Source organism: Amyelois transitella, chromosome W, assembly GCF_032362555.1.
Source record: "Amyelois transitella isolate CPQ chromosome W, ilAmyTran1.1, whole genome shotgun sequence".
In the NCBI taxonomy this organism is placed as follows: Eukaryota; Metazoa; Arthropoda; class Insecta; order Lepidoptera; family Pyralidae; genus Amyelois; species Amyelois transitella.
In genome coordinates, this window is record NC_083536.1 from 7,208,172 (window position 1) to 7,226,357 (window position 18,186).

The 18,186-nt window shown below is 34.5% G+C and overlaps 1 protein-coding gene across 1 annotated transcript; it reads left to right on the plus strand.

The window, feature by feature from the left end:
* Nucleotides 1-2,269: 2,269 nt before the first annotated feature.
* On the plus strand, nt 2,270-17,682 carry LOC132904128 (uncharacterized). Its single transcript, XM_060954050.1, has 9 exons — nt 2,270-2,899; nt 4,790-4,816; nt 7,002-7,118; nt 8,178-8,730; nt 10,419-10,548; nt 11,020-11,530; nt 15,598-15,714; nt 16,774-16,938; nt 17,665-17,682. Exons 1-9 carry the CDS (start codon nt 2,270-2,272, stop codon nt 17,680-17,682), a joined length of 2,268 nt encoding a protein of 755 aa, XP_060810033.1.
* The last annotated feature ends 504 nt before the right edge of the window (nt 17,683-18,186 follow it).

The window sequence follows — 18,186 nt, forward strand, 5'->3', positions numbered from 1 at the left end:
AAGACTGAAAAGTGCCTTAAAGTTATATTTTTTTATTTGTTTTTCTGATTTAAGGTTATACTAAGATTAAGATTTTAATAAAAATCAACCTCTAGGAGGTTACCTTTTTATTTAATACAAATTGTAATTGTTTTTGTACAAAACCACGTGAACGGTTAAAACTTCTTAAAGTAGTGTATTGTGTCTTATGTGAGAAATTTGTTTAGTTCTAAGCTTGTCACAGTCATTATTTAAAAGTATATATTTGTGTTACATATTTTATAAAAAAATCTTTCAATGTGATCTCATTTTACTAAGTAAGTATAAATATATGCTGTGTGCTGCCGACAGGCCTATTTTAAGTTTTTGAGAAGTTTATTACCAACTCAAAATGCATATTTTGAACGCAATTTGTAATGTAATTTTTAATTGTTACTCAGTGTTATTATTTGTGGAAAATCGTGTGTTGGTTATTACTTTTAATAAGTTTTATAATTTTTTTTTTATTTCTGTTTAGTTTCATTTGAAGTCTGAGTTTGAAGATTTTGGTTTGATATAATTTACCTATTCTTTAGAGAACCATAGCAAGGCAGGTTACATATCTTTCTTTTAATAAACCTTAAAATACATAATAGGGGGAAAGTGCCACCCTTCGTACAGAGGGAGCTTTCGTACAGTGTTCTTAACTAGAGTTGTAAATGTGTCAGCGCTGTTGTAGTAGTGTGCGTAGATTACATTCACAACACCCGCGCCACATACGGAACGCCGCGACAGTCCAGCCGAAAACTTCGCCGTTGCATGTCGTGACGTGTTTTTATACTCGGTAAGTATTTTTTTTTGTAATATTTCAAACCAATATTACTGATGCATCATAGCTTTGATTGAATAACAAGTTTGATTTAATGGATGAATGAAAGTTTTAGTTTCATATTTTAACGATGTTTTTTAGAAATTTCTAAACCATTTATTTATTTAAAAAAATATTTACTGATACCGTGGGTTGGGGTACTTTCGTACAAGTTTACGTGGGGAGCATTCGTATAATGTACGAATGCTCCCCGTGCTGTACGGATGTACCCCATGAAACTTTTTTTGTAACAAATATTATAATATTAAATTTATTTATAGGACCATGCCGCGCGTATACAAGAAAAAGGAATCTTCGAGGTCAGGACATGTAGATGAAGTGGCGATGGAGTCTGCTATAGAAGAAGTCGTAGATAAAACGTTATCTATAAGGAAATCGGCAGCCAAATACGGTATTAAGCCTTCTACGCTGGAATTACGACTTGCAAAAATAAAAAAAAATACTACCAATGAAGCTCCCCTACGTAGTTTTGCATCCAAATATACGTCTAAACAGGTATTCACCACGTCAGAAGAAGTACTTCTAAATAACTATATTGCAGAATGTTCTCGTATGAATTACGGGCTTACACTTGTACAACTTCGACAATTAGCGTATGAGTTTGCAAAAGCAAATAAGTTAGAGTATCCTTCTAGTTGGGATCATAATGGAATGGCTGGCTTGGACTGGGCAAAAAGTTATCGCCACCGTAATGTCAACTTAAGTCTAAGAAAGCCGGAGAATACAAGCGCTGCCCGTGCGTATGGTTTTAATAAGACTGCTGTCAATGACTTTTTTAATAATTTAGAAGCTGTACTGACCAGATATAATTTTACTTGTGACAGAATTTATAATTTTGATGAATCAGGAATTTCTACTGTTATGAGCACACCGAAAGTATTAGCCGAAAAATGTCGCAAGCAAGTCGGCCAACTAGTCTCAGGAGAAAGAGGTGAACTTGTAACTTTCGGGGGTATAATATCGGCCAGCGGTAACACTATTCCGCCACTTTTTATTTTTCCAAGAGTGCATTTTAAGGACCATTTTATGACAGGTGCCCCTGAAGGTAGCTTGGGTGTTGCCACAAGAAGTGGGTGGATAAATTCGGAAATTTTCATACAAGTGCTAAAACATATTCAAAAGAAGACATCATGCACAAAAGAAAACCCTATTCTGTTATTGGTCGATAATCATGAGAGTCACGTCACGGTAGAAGCTATAGATTACGCCCGTGACAACGGCATAGTTTATATCTCATTTTCTCCGCATACAACGCACCGTCTTCAGCCATTAGACGTAGGGGTATTTGGCCCTTTTAAGGCCAAATTGAAAGTAGCATATAACGACTGGCATGTATCAAATCCAGGAAAGACTATGAACATTTACCAAATCCCAAAATTAGCTAAAATAGCCTACTTTGAATCCTTCACCAATAAAAACATAATGAGTGCTTTTGAAAAAACGGGCATATGGCCATATAATAAACTTGCTTTTAGTGACGAAGATTTTGCTCCGGTTCAAGTTTACCAATCCAATTCTAACGCTACTATAAATATTAATAGGCAACAACAAGAAGACCCTAGTGAAGAAAACGTAATTGTTGAACAATCAACTCCACTGAATTCACCGCCATCGTCATCATCCCTGCTGCTACAATCAATAGACTTTGATGCACCATCATCATCTGCTCCTGGACTAATAACTCCAGAGGCAGTTCGACCCTATCCTAAAGTAAATAAGAGTCAAAGTACAAAGGCGAAGAAAGGAAAATTACCAGGAAAATCTAGAATTTACACAGACACACCAGAAAAGCAAAGGCTTCTAGAAATACAAAAGGCAAAGGAAATGAAAAAACAAGAGCAAGAAAGAAGAAATAAAGCTAAAGAAATGAAGCGTGCATTGAAGATGATAGTCAAGACTGATAAAATAACGAAACCAAAGATACAAAAAAAAGATGCAGAGTTAGAAACTGATAGTGAAGATGAAATTAATATAAGTTTAAGGGAGAGCAGTTCTTCACCTTTATCGACTGAAGCATCGGATTTTGAAGAAGCAACTAATAAAGAAGAACCAGTATTGAGCCAAAACATTAATGAAGAAACTTTCGTATTAGTACAATTTGAAAAAAAGTCAACTGTTCTTCATTATGTCGGAAAAGTTTTAAAGAAATATGGACCAATGGAATATCACGTTTCTTTTTTAAGAAAGAAACCAGGTTCTTGGAAGTTTGTTTTTCCAAATGTGATAGATGAAGGAACGGTCTTTTTGTCGGACGTCGTTGCAGTTTTACCTCCACCCAAATCAGCAAGCACTGCAAGGACTGCAAACATATTTTGTTTTGAGAGAACCTTATTGGGTATAATGTTCAGTAGTTTAATAATTTGATTATTATTGCAGGTTTATATACCTAAATAGGTTATAAATATAAATTTCAACTAACTGTACCTAATGGGTACGAAAAGTTTATAAGACTATTTGGTCCAATGTTGACTATTATTTAAGCTTCTTTTGTGTAAAATTATTTTGTTTTGGATGATACTGACTTTAACTAATTACATTGTTTGTTAGAATTAATATATATTTTTTAATAAATATAAATCTCTTTTCGTGCAATTAATATTAATGCTATAAAAATATCTTAAAATAAGCATTTTTTTAAATATTTTTTTATATTAAATGGTAAATTTTCTTTAACTTTTATGTTGAAAACTAAAGGTATTTCTAGAATTAACCAAGTAAAGACTGCTTTAATTATAATTGACGTCAATATTGAATAATTATAAGTACAAGAGCTAATATTACATAATATGTATAAAAGTGATTAAAAAATATATGTGTTGAATAAGTAAATAGTTTTCTTATTTCATTGTACGAAAGGTCCCTACCATGTACGAAAGCACCCTAGGCACTGTACGAATGTACCCTTGCTATGGGGCACATTCGCACGATTCCCATTTTTCAGAAAAATCGTCATTGATAGCGCACGTTTGATTTTTTTCGAAATTGTTGTAAGTTTTATTAATGCCTAGAATATTCATGATAACATAGTACTAAAATAAGTCAATAATATCAGTTAGTTAATTTTTTATAAGCCATAGAAAAAAAGGTGTACGAAGGTGGCCACTCTTACCCTATTTTGTTTCAATTTGGTAGTTAATGTTCCTATTTTTCTATAATTGCATAAACTTTTCCAACCTAAAGTCACAGCTAAAAGATCGCTTATGTTCAAGGTTTTGGGCGTAACGTCTTTTAAGTGTTTTAATAATAAGGTAAACAATAGAGAAAAAAAATACAGCAATGTAGCAACACTGCAAAGCTAGTCTTGAAGGTTGTTAAAAAGCTTTTGAGTTGATACAGTCATGTTTTGTTTCTAATTTAGAGCTCTCAATAAATAACTAAAACGTCGTTAAACACCTTAACGATATTTTAGTAATTTATTGTAGACTAGTTTTTAGAACCTAAAAATGCAAGTCATATTTATATTCGAATCATATGCTATAAGGTCGCTAAGGTATACTTAATGATCTTTTAGTAAAGTATTCATAGTAAAAAAAAATTTAAAAAACACAATAAAACTGCCTTATACGCTCATTTTCAAAATACTAGTTGATTAATCTTATTAAAATTATCGATTTTTAATAGTGATTTTGATTGCCTATCTTTGGGTATTTAAAAGTTCGTTGTGTGACATATGGTTTTGAAATGGCGACAATTCTAAATATTTCGCGCGTTTTTCGCTCGTATCTCAAAACTTGAAAATGTGGGTTTGACTTGAACTTGAAAATCTTGAAAACTTGAAAAACACGCTAGTGTTTTTAGTAATCGTGCGGCAGTACTGCTCACAAGGACACAGAGGAGAAAATAGCGAAAATTAACAAAAATATTACTTATATACAACGCGAACTGCAAGAATTAGAGACCTCAAAAAAAATCGTACTCTATGGTTTGCCTGAAAATCAACAGGAAAACGAATATGATCTGTACGACCAAGTAAATAATATTTTTTTAGAAATCTTACATGTGAACGCTAAACCCCTATATAGAAAACATAAAACGATCGTAGATGGGAAACCATATATACATAACGATACATTGCAAACACCCGTAATAAGAACAGATATGGAAGAAAATCAGGTACCATCCCAAGCTGACATTAGGCAAACTTCAAGACCCCAAAGCCAGTTATTTCGACAAACACTATAACATCATATTCCAAAATATACAAGGTATCGGTAATAAATTGCACTTAATAGAAGAATTAGTATCATCCTTAAAATTTGACGTTATTTCATTGTCAGAAATCAGTTGAAAAAGGGAATTTTGTGAGTCAATTAAATTACCTAGTTATACCTTAGTTTCCAAATATTGTCGAGAAATTCACAAGCTTGGCGGAGTCTGTATATTTGTTAACAGTAATATTGAATGTATAGAGAGGCAAGATATTGTTATTGTATTTTCTAAAGAATTTGTTATTGAGTTTAGTGCAATAGAGACCCCAAAGCAACACTGTTATTGTAGGACTGTATAGAGCGAGGAGAAAAATTATTCTTTTTTATGAACAAATGACACGACTACTAACACAAATAAATAAGACTGACTATAAAAAACATGTTCTAATTGGAGGCGACTTTAATATAGACCAATTAAATAAAAAGAATAGGAAAGCTGCAAGAAAATTAATTAATTTCATGAAGTCATATAATTTCCACCAATCAATCAAAGATCCAACTAGAGTTACAAAGAAGACTTCGACAATAATAGATTTAATTTTTTCAAATAATATTGACCAGGTCAAGGAATCGACAGTAAGAGACCACGGACTATCAGATCACAAGTCTGTAAATATAAAAATTGAGGGAAAACCTCAAACTTCTACAAAAACCAAAATACCAACTATAAAGAAACGACTTTTTTCAGATAAAAACATCACCGAATTTAAAAATTCACTAAGAGAAATTGACTGGAAATATATTTTAAGCGGCAAATCAACTGATCTTCAAAATAATTATAATAAATTTCACCTTTTGATACAAGATCTCTTAAGCAAACATATCCCCATACAAAAAATTAAACTAAAAAATACATAAACCTAAGAATCCATGGCTAACTAAAAGTTTGAAAAATGCGTGCCGACTCAAGAGAACCTTAAAAATAATACTTAATGAAACAAATAGTGAGGTCATAAGGAAATACAGTAGAATCCGTTTAGTACGACTTCGCATATAACAACCAACCGTTTTTAGCGACGCAACTATAGACATATGTTTGGTTTCGTATCGAGCCACTATGAAAGTACATTCGTTTATTACGACTCCGCTTATAACGACCGACCGCTTTTAACGACGGAATTCAACGCACATTGTCCGGTTATAACGACGTGCGTCGACGTGTTTACAAACAAATCTAAGTTATAGGTACATAATAGAAGCTATCCCCGCCCCGCGCACCTACCTAGCCCATGCATCGCGGACTGTCTGTTTTGTTTATGTTACATTTCCTAATTTGCGGGTGACAAGTGAGTGCGCGTACTAAAATGGCTAAGCGAAAAAGTTTCTCTATTGAAGAAAAAAGTTTTATTTTACAACGTTTAGAAGCTGGCGAGTCGAATGTAGGGGATAGGTGTACAAAATGATTCCTCGAGGTCAAATGATTCCCCATCGTTGTCGGTAAATTACTAGTGCCATCTATTAGATTTATATGCAAACGTCTTCCCCGCTCCCCGCTCAGTTCACCAGTGAAATATCATGGCGGTCTAAGCATCGTGCGCCGATTAATATTAAAAAAAAAGAAAATTGCTGTGTTCAATGTAAGGTAAGCGTCAAATCAATGTTGTATTATTTGGATGGTGTTGTATTTCAGTGAATTAACGTTTTATTTTCGACTTTGAATCATAATCAAGTGTTGTTTAAGTGCGGTTCGATTTCGCTAAGGCGACAAATTGAGGTTACTTTTCAATAATAAAAAAAAAATTGTATTTGGGGTCAAACGATCCCTGCGTATGAGTGTAAAATGATCCCAGGATCATTTTACCCCTTCACTTTTGGTTTTTTTGAACATAAAAATATAATATACGTTTTTGTATGTTTATGTACGTGTGTATGTGTGAGTGTGTGTGTATATGTATGTCGAAATTTAAGTGTGTGTAGCATGTATAGCTTTTATATATCATTTGCAGATGCCGCGAAATTATCAAAGAAAGACAGACCGGCAAAAATGGAGCGAGGAGGCTATGTCACGAGCACTCGAAGAAGTAAAAAAAGGCATGCCATATAAAACAGCCAGCAAGTTCTCGGTACCTGTGATGAGCCTGAAAAGAAGAGCCAAAGGCAAAAATAAAGTTGCTGTTGGCGCAGTTAAGACCCTAGGAAGTAAACAAACGGTGTTTTCACCTGATCAAGAAAAATAACTAATTCAGCACATAACAGACATGGAATCTAGGATGTATGGCCTAACCAAACAAGATGTACTTTCTCTGGCGTATTAGCTGGCGACGAAGAACAACATTAAGCATCCATTTTCAACTGAGAAAGAAAGAGCCGGTGTTGATTGGTTGAGAGGTTTTAGAAAACGGCATCCCGATATAGCTCTCCGAAGTCCAGAATCAACATCAGCAGCACGAGCTAGAGCCTTTAATAAACCTGTCGTTGATAAATTCTTTTCTGTGTTAAAAGACATTCAGGAAAAACATCATTTCCATCCACACAGAATATTCAATGTTGATGAGACTAGCATATGTACAGTGCCAACAAAAAACACAAAAGTATTCGCTAAAGCTGGTCGTAAACAAGTGGCAAGAGTTACTTCGGCTGAAAGAGGTGAGACGACAACAGCGGTTATTTGTTGTTCCGCAGCTGGTACATTTTTACCACCGATGTTTATATTTCGAAGAGTAAGAATGAAGATAGAATTAATGGATGGTGCACCCCCAGGATCTGCTTATGCATGCAATTCAAGTGGTTGGATGAAACTTGAAGTTTTTGATCAATGGTTTGATCATTTTTTAGCTCATGCGAAGCCTTCGGCAGATGATCCAGTCCTTTTAATTTTAGATGGGCATTTGTCGCACACCAAAAACTTGAATGTGGTATTAAAAGCCAGAGAAAATCACGTCACAATTTTATGCTTGCCTCCACATTGCACGCATAAACTACAGCCCCTGGATGTAGGAGTAATGTATCCTCTCAGCGTCTATCATAATCAGGAATTAGAAAAGTGGATGAATAATAATCCGGGAAGAGTGGTGTCAGTGTTTCAAATTACAAAAATCTTTGCAGGGGCTTATCTTAGAGCAGCGGTGCCATTAAATGCGATAAATGGATTTTCTAAATGTGGAATTTGTCCTATGAATCAGGATATTTTCGGCGATGTGGACTTTGTGGCTGCAGAAACTACTGATATGGAAGCGGCTGCTCAAAACGAGGTTCCCAGTACTTCGGAATCTGCTTTAAACGACGCTGTTGACGCCCAAGTTGATCAAACAGTTGCTGTTCCTGATCCACAACAACCTGAGTCGGGGGTATATGATACCAATACGACAGATACATTACTTATAAATGATTGTAGAACACCTTCACCACAAATCTTAGATTCAAATAGGACTCCAACATCATCACCTTCATTACTTTCGCAAGAATATACTTATATTCAAAACGATCCACCAGTGTCCCTGAATTCTACAAAACCTCAAGAGATTGGCACTGTCACAGCCTCCAAATCATTATTAGATTTACCATCAACATCTTTTGGTGTATATTCTCCACGAGACCTTCAACCTTTGCCAAAAATAGACCGAAAAAGAAGTAAGAATGTAAGAAAACGAAAAATAGATACAACGGTTTTAACTAGCACACCTTATAAAAGCTATTTAGAAGAAGAAACGCAAAAAAAGAAAGAAAAAGAAGAGGGTAAGAAATCTAAGGGAAAAGGAGTTGGCAAAGGAAAAAAAACGATTCAAGGAAACAAAGAAAATAAAAAACAAGGAGATAAAAAGAAGAACAGTAAAAAACAAAAAATTGGAAGACGAGCAAGGACAGCCAGGAACTCTTATGAGTCAGAATCTTCTGTAGAAGAAGAGGACGCAGAGTGCTTGTTCTGCACGGAACCTTATTCAAAAGACACTATGGGAGAAGGTTGGATCCGCTGTGTGGAATGTTTAAAATGGGGACACGAAGCATGCGCTGGACTCGATAGTGACGACGAAGATTTTATATGTGACGTATTTTATATGCGACTTTTGTGTAGATCGCCGTGGAAATATAAGGAAGCAATTAGATCTCTGAATAAGTTGATCCTTTACCTATTATTAAAATGTTTTCTAGTAGTTGATTTTAATAGACTGTTAATCATAGTCAGATATTTAAATTAGGTTCAGAAATGTTTTTTGTTTCAGATTTATTGACCCATAAGACTGGGTTTCTTTGTTTTGTTATTGAAATTTTTTTGGTAGTTGATTCAACAAGACTATTAATCATAGTTAGGTATTGAATTGGAAACAGCCCGTTTAAAATTATTATGTTGAGTTCTTTTTTTATAACTTTAAGTTTCACTGGCTGAAAGACTGGGTTTCTATAGCTATATTAAGATATAAGATACTGATCTGACTAATTACAGGCATTATAACAGTTAAATGTCAATTGTGATATGAAAAAACTAATAAAGACTGATTAGAATAACTAATTTAGTTTATTTTTTTACTCTGGGGGCAATATAATCCTCGGGATCATTTTAACCCTACCCCAGGAATCATTTTACCCACCCCGGTGTACAAAATGATGATGATAGTAGAGGTTTGGAAAATCACAAATAAAACAGAAAATATAAAGCCGCCCAAAAAGAGTTGTATTCCAAAATACGGCCAATTAAATGAACTATCCAAAGGTTTTTACAGATTTACTCTAGCTTCAATACTTTGGCCACAATTAGCCTTCTCCCTTAGAGGGATCATTATGTACACCTTTCCCCTAACTATTGCGAAGGAACTTGGTGTAAATCACTCGACTATATCCCCAATAAAAAAGAATAAACACAAAATAGAACCTTTGTTTAACGCAAACGTTTTAAAACCTAAACGCGTGAGGGAGTCGTCTCAAGAACAAGTTGATGTGGCACTTTTACAGTGGTTTAAGCTGCAACGTAATCGAGGAATACCCGTCAATGGGCCCATGCTTCAAGAAAAGGCAAGTTGTTTTGCTAAAGATTTAAATATTCTTAACTTTAATTGTTCCGCGAGTTGGATTAGCCGTTTCAAGACTAGACACAATATTGTCGCCGGAAAAATTGCTGGAGAGTCATTGTCGGTTGAACAGAGTGATGTGACAGAGTGGCTAACAAAAGTTTGGCCTAATTTGCGAGCAAAATTTAGTGACGACAACATTTTTAATGCAGACGAAACCAGATTATTCTATAAGCTAACGCCAGATAAAACATTAAAATTTAAAGGTGAAAAATGTTCGGGAGGTAAACTTTCAAAAGACAGAATAACTGTGATGGTAGCAGCTAACATGAATGGCACGATAAAAAAAAAAGCTGTTAATTATTATCGGCAAGTCAAAGAACCCCAGATGCTTTAAAAATGTACGATCTCTGCCAGTAGATTATGGAAACAATCGCAAGGCCTGGATGACGTCTGATATTTTTGTCAAGTGGGTGCGGGACTGGGATCGAGAACTGAATAAAAAAAAGAAAAAGATCCTGCTTCTGGTTGATAATTGTCCAGCTCATCCGTCAGTCAGCGACTTGAGAAGCATAACTCTCGTATTCCTGCCTCCTAACACAACATCTACACTACAACCTATGGACCAAGGAATTATTCGGGCGTTAAAGTCTAACTTTCGTAAAAACTTGGTTCTAAAAATTATCGCCAGTCTTGAGGCAAATAAAGACGCCTGTAGCGCCAAAAATCCGAAAATCACCATACTGGATGCCATTCTCATGATATATGATGCCTGGAACAAACTTACGTCAGCAACGATTTCCAACTGTTATAAACACGCTGGATTTGTCCGAGACAGTGCCAGTGTTGCTGCCGACAACGATGATGGTGACATTGATGATGATATATGACTTATATGGCCATATGCCCGTTTTGAAAAAACGGGCATATGGCCATATAATAAACTTGCTTTTAGTGACGAAGATTTTGCTCCGGTTCAAGTTTACCAATCCAATTCTAACGCTACTATAAATATTAATAGGCAACAACAAGAAGACCCTAGTGAAGAAAACGTAATTGTTGAACAATCAACTCCACTGAATTCACCGCCATCGTCATCATCCCTGCTGCTACAATCAATAGACTTTGATGCACCATCATCATCTGCTCCTGGACTAATAACTCCAGAGGCAGTTCGACCCTATCCTAAAGTAAATAAGAGTCAAAGTACAAAGGCGAAGAAAGGAAAATTACCAGGAAAATCTAGAATTTACACAGACACACCAGAAAAGCAAAGGCTTCTAGAAATACAAAAGGCAAAGGAAATGAAAAAACAAGAGCAAGAAAGAAGAAATAAAGCTAAAGAAATGAAGCGTGCATTGAAGATGATAGTCAAGACTGATAAAATAACGAAACCAAAGATACAAAAAAAAGATGCAGAGTTAGAAACTGATAGTGAAGATGAAATTAATATAAGTTTAAGGGAGAGCAGTTCTTCACCTTTATCGACTGAAGCATCGGATTTTGAAGAAGCAACTAATAAAGAAGAACCAGTATTGAGCCAAAACATTAATGAAGAAACTTTCGTATTAGTACAATTTGAAAAAAAGTCAACTGTTCTTCATTATGTCGGAAAAGTTTTAAAGAAATATGGACCAATGGAATATCACGTTTCTTTTTTAAGAAAGAAACCAGGTTCTTGGAAGTTTGTTTTTCCAAATGTGATAGATGAAGGAACGGTCTTTTTGTCGGACGTCGTTGCAGTTTTACCTCCACCCAAATCAGCAAGCACTGCAAGGACTGCAAACATATTTTGTTTTGAGAGAACCTTATTGGGTATAATGTTCAGTAGTTTAATAATTTGATTATTATTGCAGGTTTATATACCTAAATAGGTTATAAATATAAATTTCAACTAACTGTACCTAATGGGTACGAAAAGTTTATAAGACTATTTGGTCCAATGTTGACTATTATTTAAGCTTCTTTTGTGTAAAATTATTTTGTTTTGGATGATACTGACTTTAACTAATTACATTGTTTGTTAGAATTAATATATATTTTTTAATAAATATAAATCTCTTTTCGTGCAATTAATATTAATGCTATAAAAATATCTTAAAATAAGCATTTTTTTAAATATTTTTTTATATTAAATGGTAAATTTTCTTTAACTTTTATGTTGAAAACTAAAGGTATTTCTAGAATTAACCAAGTAAAGACTGCTTTAATTATAATTGACGTCAATATTGAATAATTATAAGTACAAGAGCTAATATTACATAATATGTATAAAAGTGATTAAAAAATATATGTGTTGAATAAGTAAATAGTTTTCTTATTTCATTGTACGAAAGGTCCCTACCATGTACGAAAGCACCCTAGGCACTGTACGAATGTACCCTTGCTATGGGGCACATTCGCACGATTCCCATTTTTCAGAAAAATCGTCATTGATAGCGCACGTTTGATTTTTTTCGAAATTGTTGTAAGTTTTATTAATGCCTAGAATATTCATGATAACATAGTACTAAAATAAGTCAATAATATCAGTTAGTTAATTTTTTATAAGCCATAGAAAAAAAGGTGTACGAAGGTGGCCACTCTTACCCTATTTTGTTTCAATTTGGTAGTTAATGTTCCTATTTTTCTATAATTGCATAAACTTTTCCAACCTAAAGTCACAGCTAAAAGATCGCTTATGTTCAAGGTTTTGGGCGTAACGTCTTTTAAGTGTTTTAATAATAAGGTAAACAATAGAGAAAAAAAATACAGCAATGTAGCAACACTGCAAAGCTAGTCTTGAAGGTTGTTAAAAAGCTTTTGAGTTGATACAGTCATGTTTTGTTTCTAATTTAGAGCTCTCAATAAATAACTAAAACGTCGTTAAACACCTTAACGATATTTTAGTAATTTATTGTAGACTAGTTTTTAGAACCTAAAAATGCAAGTCATATTTATATTCGAATCATATGCTATAAGGTCGCTAAGGTATACTTAATGATCTTTTAGTAAAGTATTCATAGTAAAAAAAAATTTAAAAAACACAATAAAACTGCCTTATACGCTCATTTTCAAAATACTAGTTGATTAATCTTATTAAAATTATCGATTTTTAATAGTGATTTTGATTGCCTATCTTTGGGTATTTAAAAGTTCGTTGTGTGACATATGGTTTTGAAATGGCGACAATTCTAAATATTTCGCGCGTTTTTCGCTCGTATCTCAAAACTTGAAAATGTGGGTTTGACTTGAACTTGAAAATCTTGAAAACTTGAAAAACACGCTAGTGTTTTTAGTAATCGTGCGGCAGTACTGCTCACAAGGACACAGAGGAGAAAATAGCGAAAATTAACAAAAATATTACTTATATACAACGCGAACTGCAAGAATTAGAGACCTCAAAAAAAAACGAATATGATCTGTACGACCAAGTAAATAATATTTTTTTAGAAATCTTACATGTGAACGCTAAACCCCTATATAGAAAACATAAAACGATCGTAGATGGGAAACCATATATACATAACGATACATTGCAAACACCCGTAATAAGAACAGATATGGAAGAAAATCAGGTACCATCCCAAGCTGACATTAGGCAAACTTCAAGACCCCAAAGCCAGTTATTTCGACAAACACTATAACATCATATTCCAAAATATACAAGGTATCGGTAATAAATTGCACTTAATAGAAGAATTAGTATCATCCTTAAAATTTGACGTTATTTCATTGTCAGAAATCAGTTGAAAAAGGGAATTTTGTGAGTCAATTAAATTACCTAGTTATACCTTAGTTTCCAAATATTGTCGAGAAATTCACAAGCTTGGCGGAGTCTGTATATTTGTTAACAGTAATATTGAATGTATAGAGAGGCAAGATATTGTTATTGTATTTTCTAAAGAATTTGTTATTGAGTTTAGTGCAATAGAGACCCCAAAGCAACACTGTTATTGTAGGACTGTATAGAGCGAGGAGAAAAATTATTCTTTTTTATGAACAAATGACACGACTACTAACACAAATAAATAAGACTGACTATAAAAAACATGTTCTAATTGGAGGCGACTTTAATATAGACCAATTAAATAAAAAGAATAGGAAAGCTGCAAGAAAATTAATTAATTTCATGAAGTCATATAATTTCCACCAATCAATCAAAGATCCAACTAGAGTTACAAAGAAGACTTCGACAATAATAGATTTAATTTTTTCAAATAATATTGACCAGGTCAAGGAATCGACAGTAAGAGACCACGGACTATCAGATCACAAGTCTGTAAATATAAAAATTGAGGGAAAACCTCAAACTTCTACAAAAACCAAAATACCAACTATAAAGAAACGACTTTTTTCAGATAAAAACATCACCGAATTTAAAAATTCACTAAGAGAAATTGACTGGAAATATATTTTAAGCGGCAAATCAACTGATCTTCAAAATAATTATAATAAATTTCACCTTTTGATACAAGATCTCTTAAGCAAACATATCCCCATACAAAAAATTAAACTAAAAAATACATAAACCTAAGAATCCATGGCTAACTAAAAGTTTGAAAAATGCGTGCCGACTCAAGAGAACCTTAAAAATAATACTTAATGAAACAAATAGTGAGGTCATAAGGAAATACAGTAGAATCCGTTTAGTACGACTTCGCATATAACAACCAACCGTTTTTAGCGACGCAACTATAGACATATGTTTGGTTTCGTATCGAGCCACTATGAAAGTACATTCGTTTATTACGACTCCGCTTATAACGACCGACCGCTTTTAACGACGGAATTCAACGCACATTGTCCGGTTATAACGACGTGCGTCGACGTGTTTACAAACAAATCTAAGTTATAGGTACATAATAGAAGCTATCCCCGCCCCGCGCACCTACCTAGCCCATGCATCGCGGACTGTCTGTTTTGTTTATGTTACATTTCCTAATTTGCGGGTGACAAGTGAGTGCGCGTACTAAAATGGCTAAGCGAAAAAGTTTCTCTATTGAAGAAAAAAGTTTTATTTTACAACGTTTAGAAGCTGGCGAGTCGAATGTAGGGGATAGGTGTACAAAATGATTCCTCGAGGTCAAATGATTCCCCATCGTTGTCGGTAAATTACTAGTGCCATCTATTAGATTTATATGCAAACGTCTTCCCCGCTCCCCGCTCAGTTCACCAGTGAAATATCATGGCGGTCTAAGCATCGTGCGCCGATTAATATTAAAAAAAAAGAAAATTGCTGTGTTCAATGTAAGGTAAGCGTCAAATCAATGTTGTATTATTTGGATGGTGTTGTATTTCAGTGAATTAACGTTTTATTTTCGACTTTGAATCATAATCAAGTGTTGTTTAAGTGCGGTTCGATTTCGCTAAGGCGACAAATTGAGGTTACTTTTCAATAATAAAAAAAAAAATTGTATTTGGGGTCAAACGATCCCTGCGTATGAGTGTAAAATGATCCCAGGATCATTTTACCCCTTCACTTTTGGTTTTTTTGAACATAAAAATATAATATACGTTTTTGTATGTTTATGTACGTGTGTATGTGTGAGTGTGTGTGTATATGTATGTCGAAATTTAAGTGTGTGTAGCATGTATAGCTTTTATATATCATTTGCAGATGCCGCGAAATTATCAAAGAAAGACAGACCGGCAAAAATGGAGCGAGGAGGCTATGTCACGAGCACTCGAAGAAGTAAAAAAAGGCATGCCATATAAAACAGCCAGCAAGTTCTCGGTACCTGTGATGAGCCTGAAAAGAAGAGCCAAAGGCAAAAATAAAGTTGCTGTTGGCGCAGTTAAGACCCTAGGAAGTAAACAAACGGTGTTTTCACCTGATCAAGAAAAATAACTAATTCAGCACATAACAGACATGGAATCTAGGATGTATGGCCTAACCAAACAAGATGTACTTTCTCTGGCGTATTAGCTGGCGACGAAGAACAACATTAAGCATCCATTTTCAACTGAGAAAGAAAGAGCCGGTGTTGATTGGTTGAGAGGTTTTAGAAAACGGCATCCCGATATAGCTCTCCGAAGTCCAGAATCAACATCAGCAGCACGAGCTAGAGCCTTTAATAAACCTGTCGTTGATAAATTCTTTTCTGTGTTAAAAGACATTCAGGAAAAACATCATTTCCATCCACACAGAATATTCAATGTTGATGAGACTAGCATATGTACAGTGCCAACAAAAAACACAAAAGTATTCGCTAAAGCTGGTCGTAAACAAGTGGCAAGAGTTACTTCGGCTGAAAGAGGTGAGACGACAACAGCGGTTATTTGTTGTTCCGCAGCTGGTACATTTTTACCACCGATGTTTATATTTCGAAGAGTAAGAATGAAGATAGAATTAATGGATGGTGCACCCCCAGGATCTGCTTATGCATGCAATTCAAGTGGTTGGATGAAACTTGAAGTTTTTGATCAATGGTTTGATCATTTTTTAGCTCATGCGAAGCCTTCGGCAGATGATCCAGTCCTTTTAATTTTAGATGGGCATTTGTCGCACACCAAAAACTTGAATGTGGTATTAAAAGCCAGAGAAAATCACGTCACAATTTTATGCTTGCCTCCACATTGCACGCATAAACTACAGCCCCTGGATGTAGGAGTAATGTATCCTCTCAGCGTCTATCATAATCAGGAATTAGAAAAGTGGATGAATAATAATCCGGGAAGAGTGGTGTCAGTGTTTCAAATTACAAAAATCTTTGCAGGGGCTTATCTTAGAGCAGCGGTGCCATTAAATGCGATAAATGGATTTTCTAAATGTGGAATTTGTCCTATGAATCAGGATATTTTCGGCGATGTGGACTTTGTGGCTGCAGAAACTACTGATATGGAAGCGGCTGCTCAAAACGAGGTTCCCAGTACTTCGGAATCTGCTTTAAACGACGCTGTTGATGCCCAAGTTGATCAAACAGTTGCTGTTCCTGATCCACAACAACCTGAGTCGGGGGTATATGATACCAATACGACAGATACATTACTTATAAATGATTGTAGAACACCTTCACCACAAATCTTAGATTCAAATAGGACTCCAACATCATCACCTTCATTACTTTCGCAAGAATATACTTATATTCAAAACGATCCACCAGTGTCCCTGAATTCTACAAAACCTCAAGAGATTGGCACTGTCACAGCCTCCAAATCATTATTAGATTTACCATCAACATCTTTTGGTGTATATTCTCCACGAGACCTTCAACCTTTGCCAAAAATAGACCGAAAAAGAAGTAAGAATGTAAGAAAACGAAAAATAGATACAACGGTTTTAACTAGCACACCTTATAAAAGCTATTTAGAAGAAGAAACGCAAAAAAAGAAAGAAAAAGAAGAGGGTAAGAAATCTAAGGGAAAAGGAGTTGGCAAAGGAAAAAAAACGATTCAAGGAAACAAAGAAAATAAAAAAACAAGGAGATAAAAAGAAGAACAGTAAAAAACAAAAAATTGGAAGACGAGCAAGGACAGCCAGGAACTCTTATGAGTCAGAATCTTCTGTAGAAGAAGAGGACGCAGAGTGCTTGTTCTGCACGGAACCTTATTCAAAAGACACTATGGGAGAAGGTTGGATCCGCTGTGTGGAATGTTTAAAATGGGGACACGAAGCATGCGCTGGACTCGATAGTGACGACGAAGATTTTATATGTGACGTATTTTATATGCGACTTTTGTGTAGATCGCCGTGGAAATATAAGGAAGCAATTAGATCTCTGAATAAGTTGATCCTTTACCTATTATTAAAATGTTTTCTAGTAGTTGATTTTAATAGACTGTTAATCATAGTCAGATATTTAAATTAGGTTCAGAAATGTTTTTTGTTTCAGATTTATTGACCCATAAGACTGGGTTTCTTTGTTTTGTTATTGAAATTTTTTTGGTAGTTGATTCAACAAGACTATTAATCATAGTTAGGTATTGAATTGGAAACAGCCCGTTTAAAATTATTATGTTGAGTTCTTTTTTTATAACTTTAAGTTTCACTGGCTGAAAGACTGGGTTTCTATAGCTATATTAAGATATAAGATACTGATCTGACTAATTACAGGCATTATAACAGTTAAATGTCAATTGTGATATGAAAAAACTAATAAAGACTGATTAGAATAACTAATTTAGTTTATTTTTTTACTCTGGGGGCAATATAATCCTCGGGATCATTTTAACCCTACCCCAGGAATCATTTTACCCACCCCGGTGT

What these genes read in the sequence shown, in the direction of transcription:
- LOC132904128 (XM_060954050.1), top strand. Translation starts at nt 2,270, where the DNA reads ATGAGTGCTTTTGAAAAAACGGGCATATGGCCATATAATAAACTTGCT. An exon ending in CAACTAATAAAGAAGAACCA is followed by an intron (nt 2,900 to 4,789) that starts GTATTGAGCCAA and finishes GAAAATCAACAG; the next exon opens with GAAAACGAATATGATCTGTA. An exon ending in AAACAGCCAGCAAGTTCTCG is followed by an intron (nt 15,715 to 16,773) that starts GTACCTGTGATG and finishes CCTATGAATCAG; the next exon opens with GATATTTTCGGCGATGTGGA.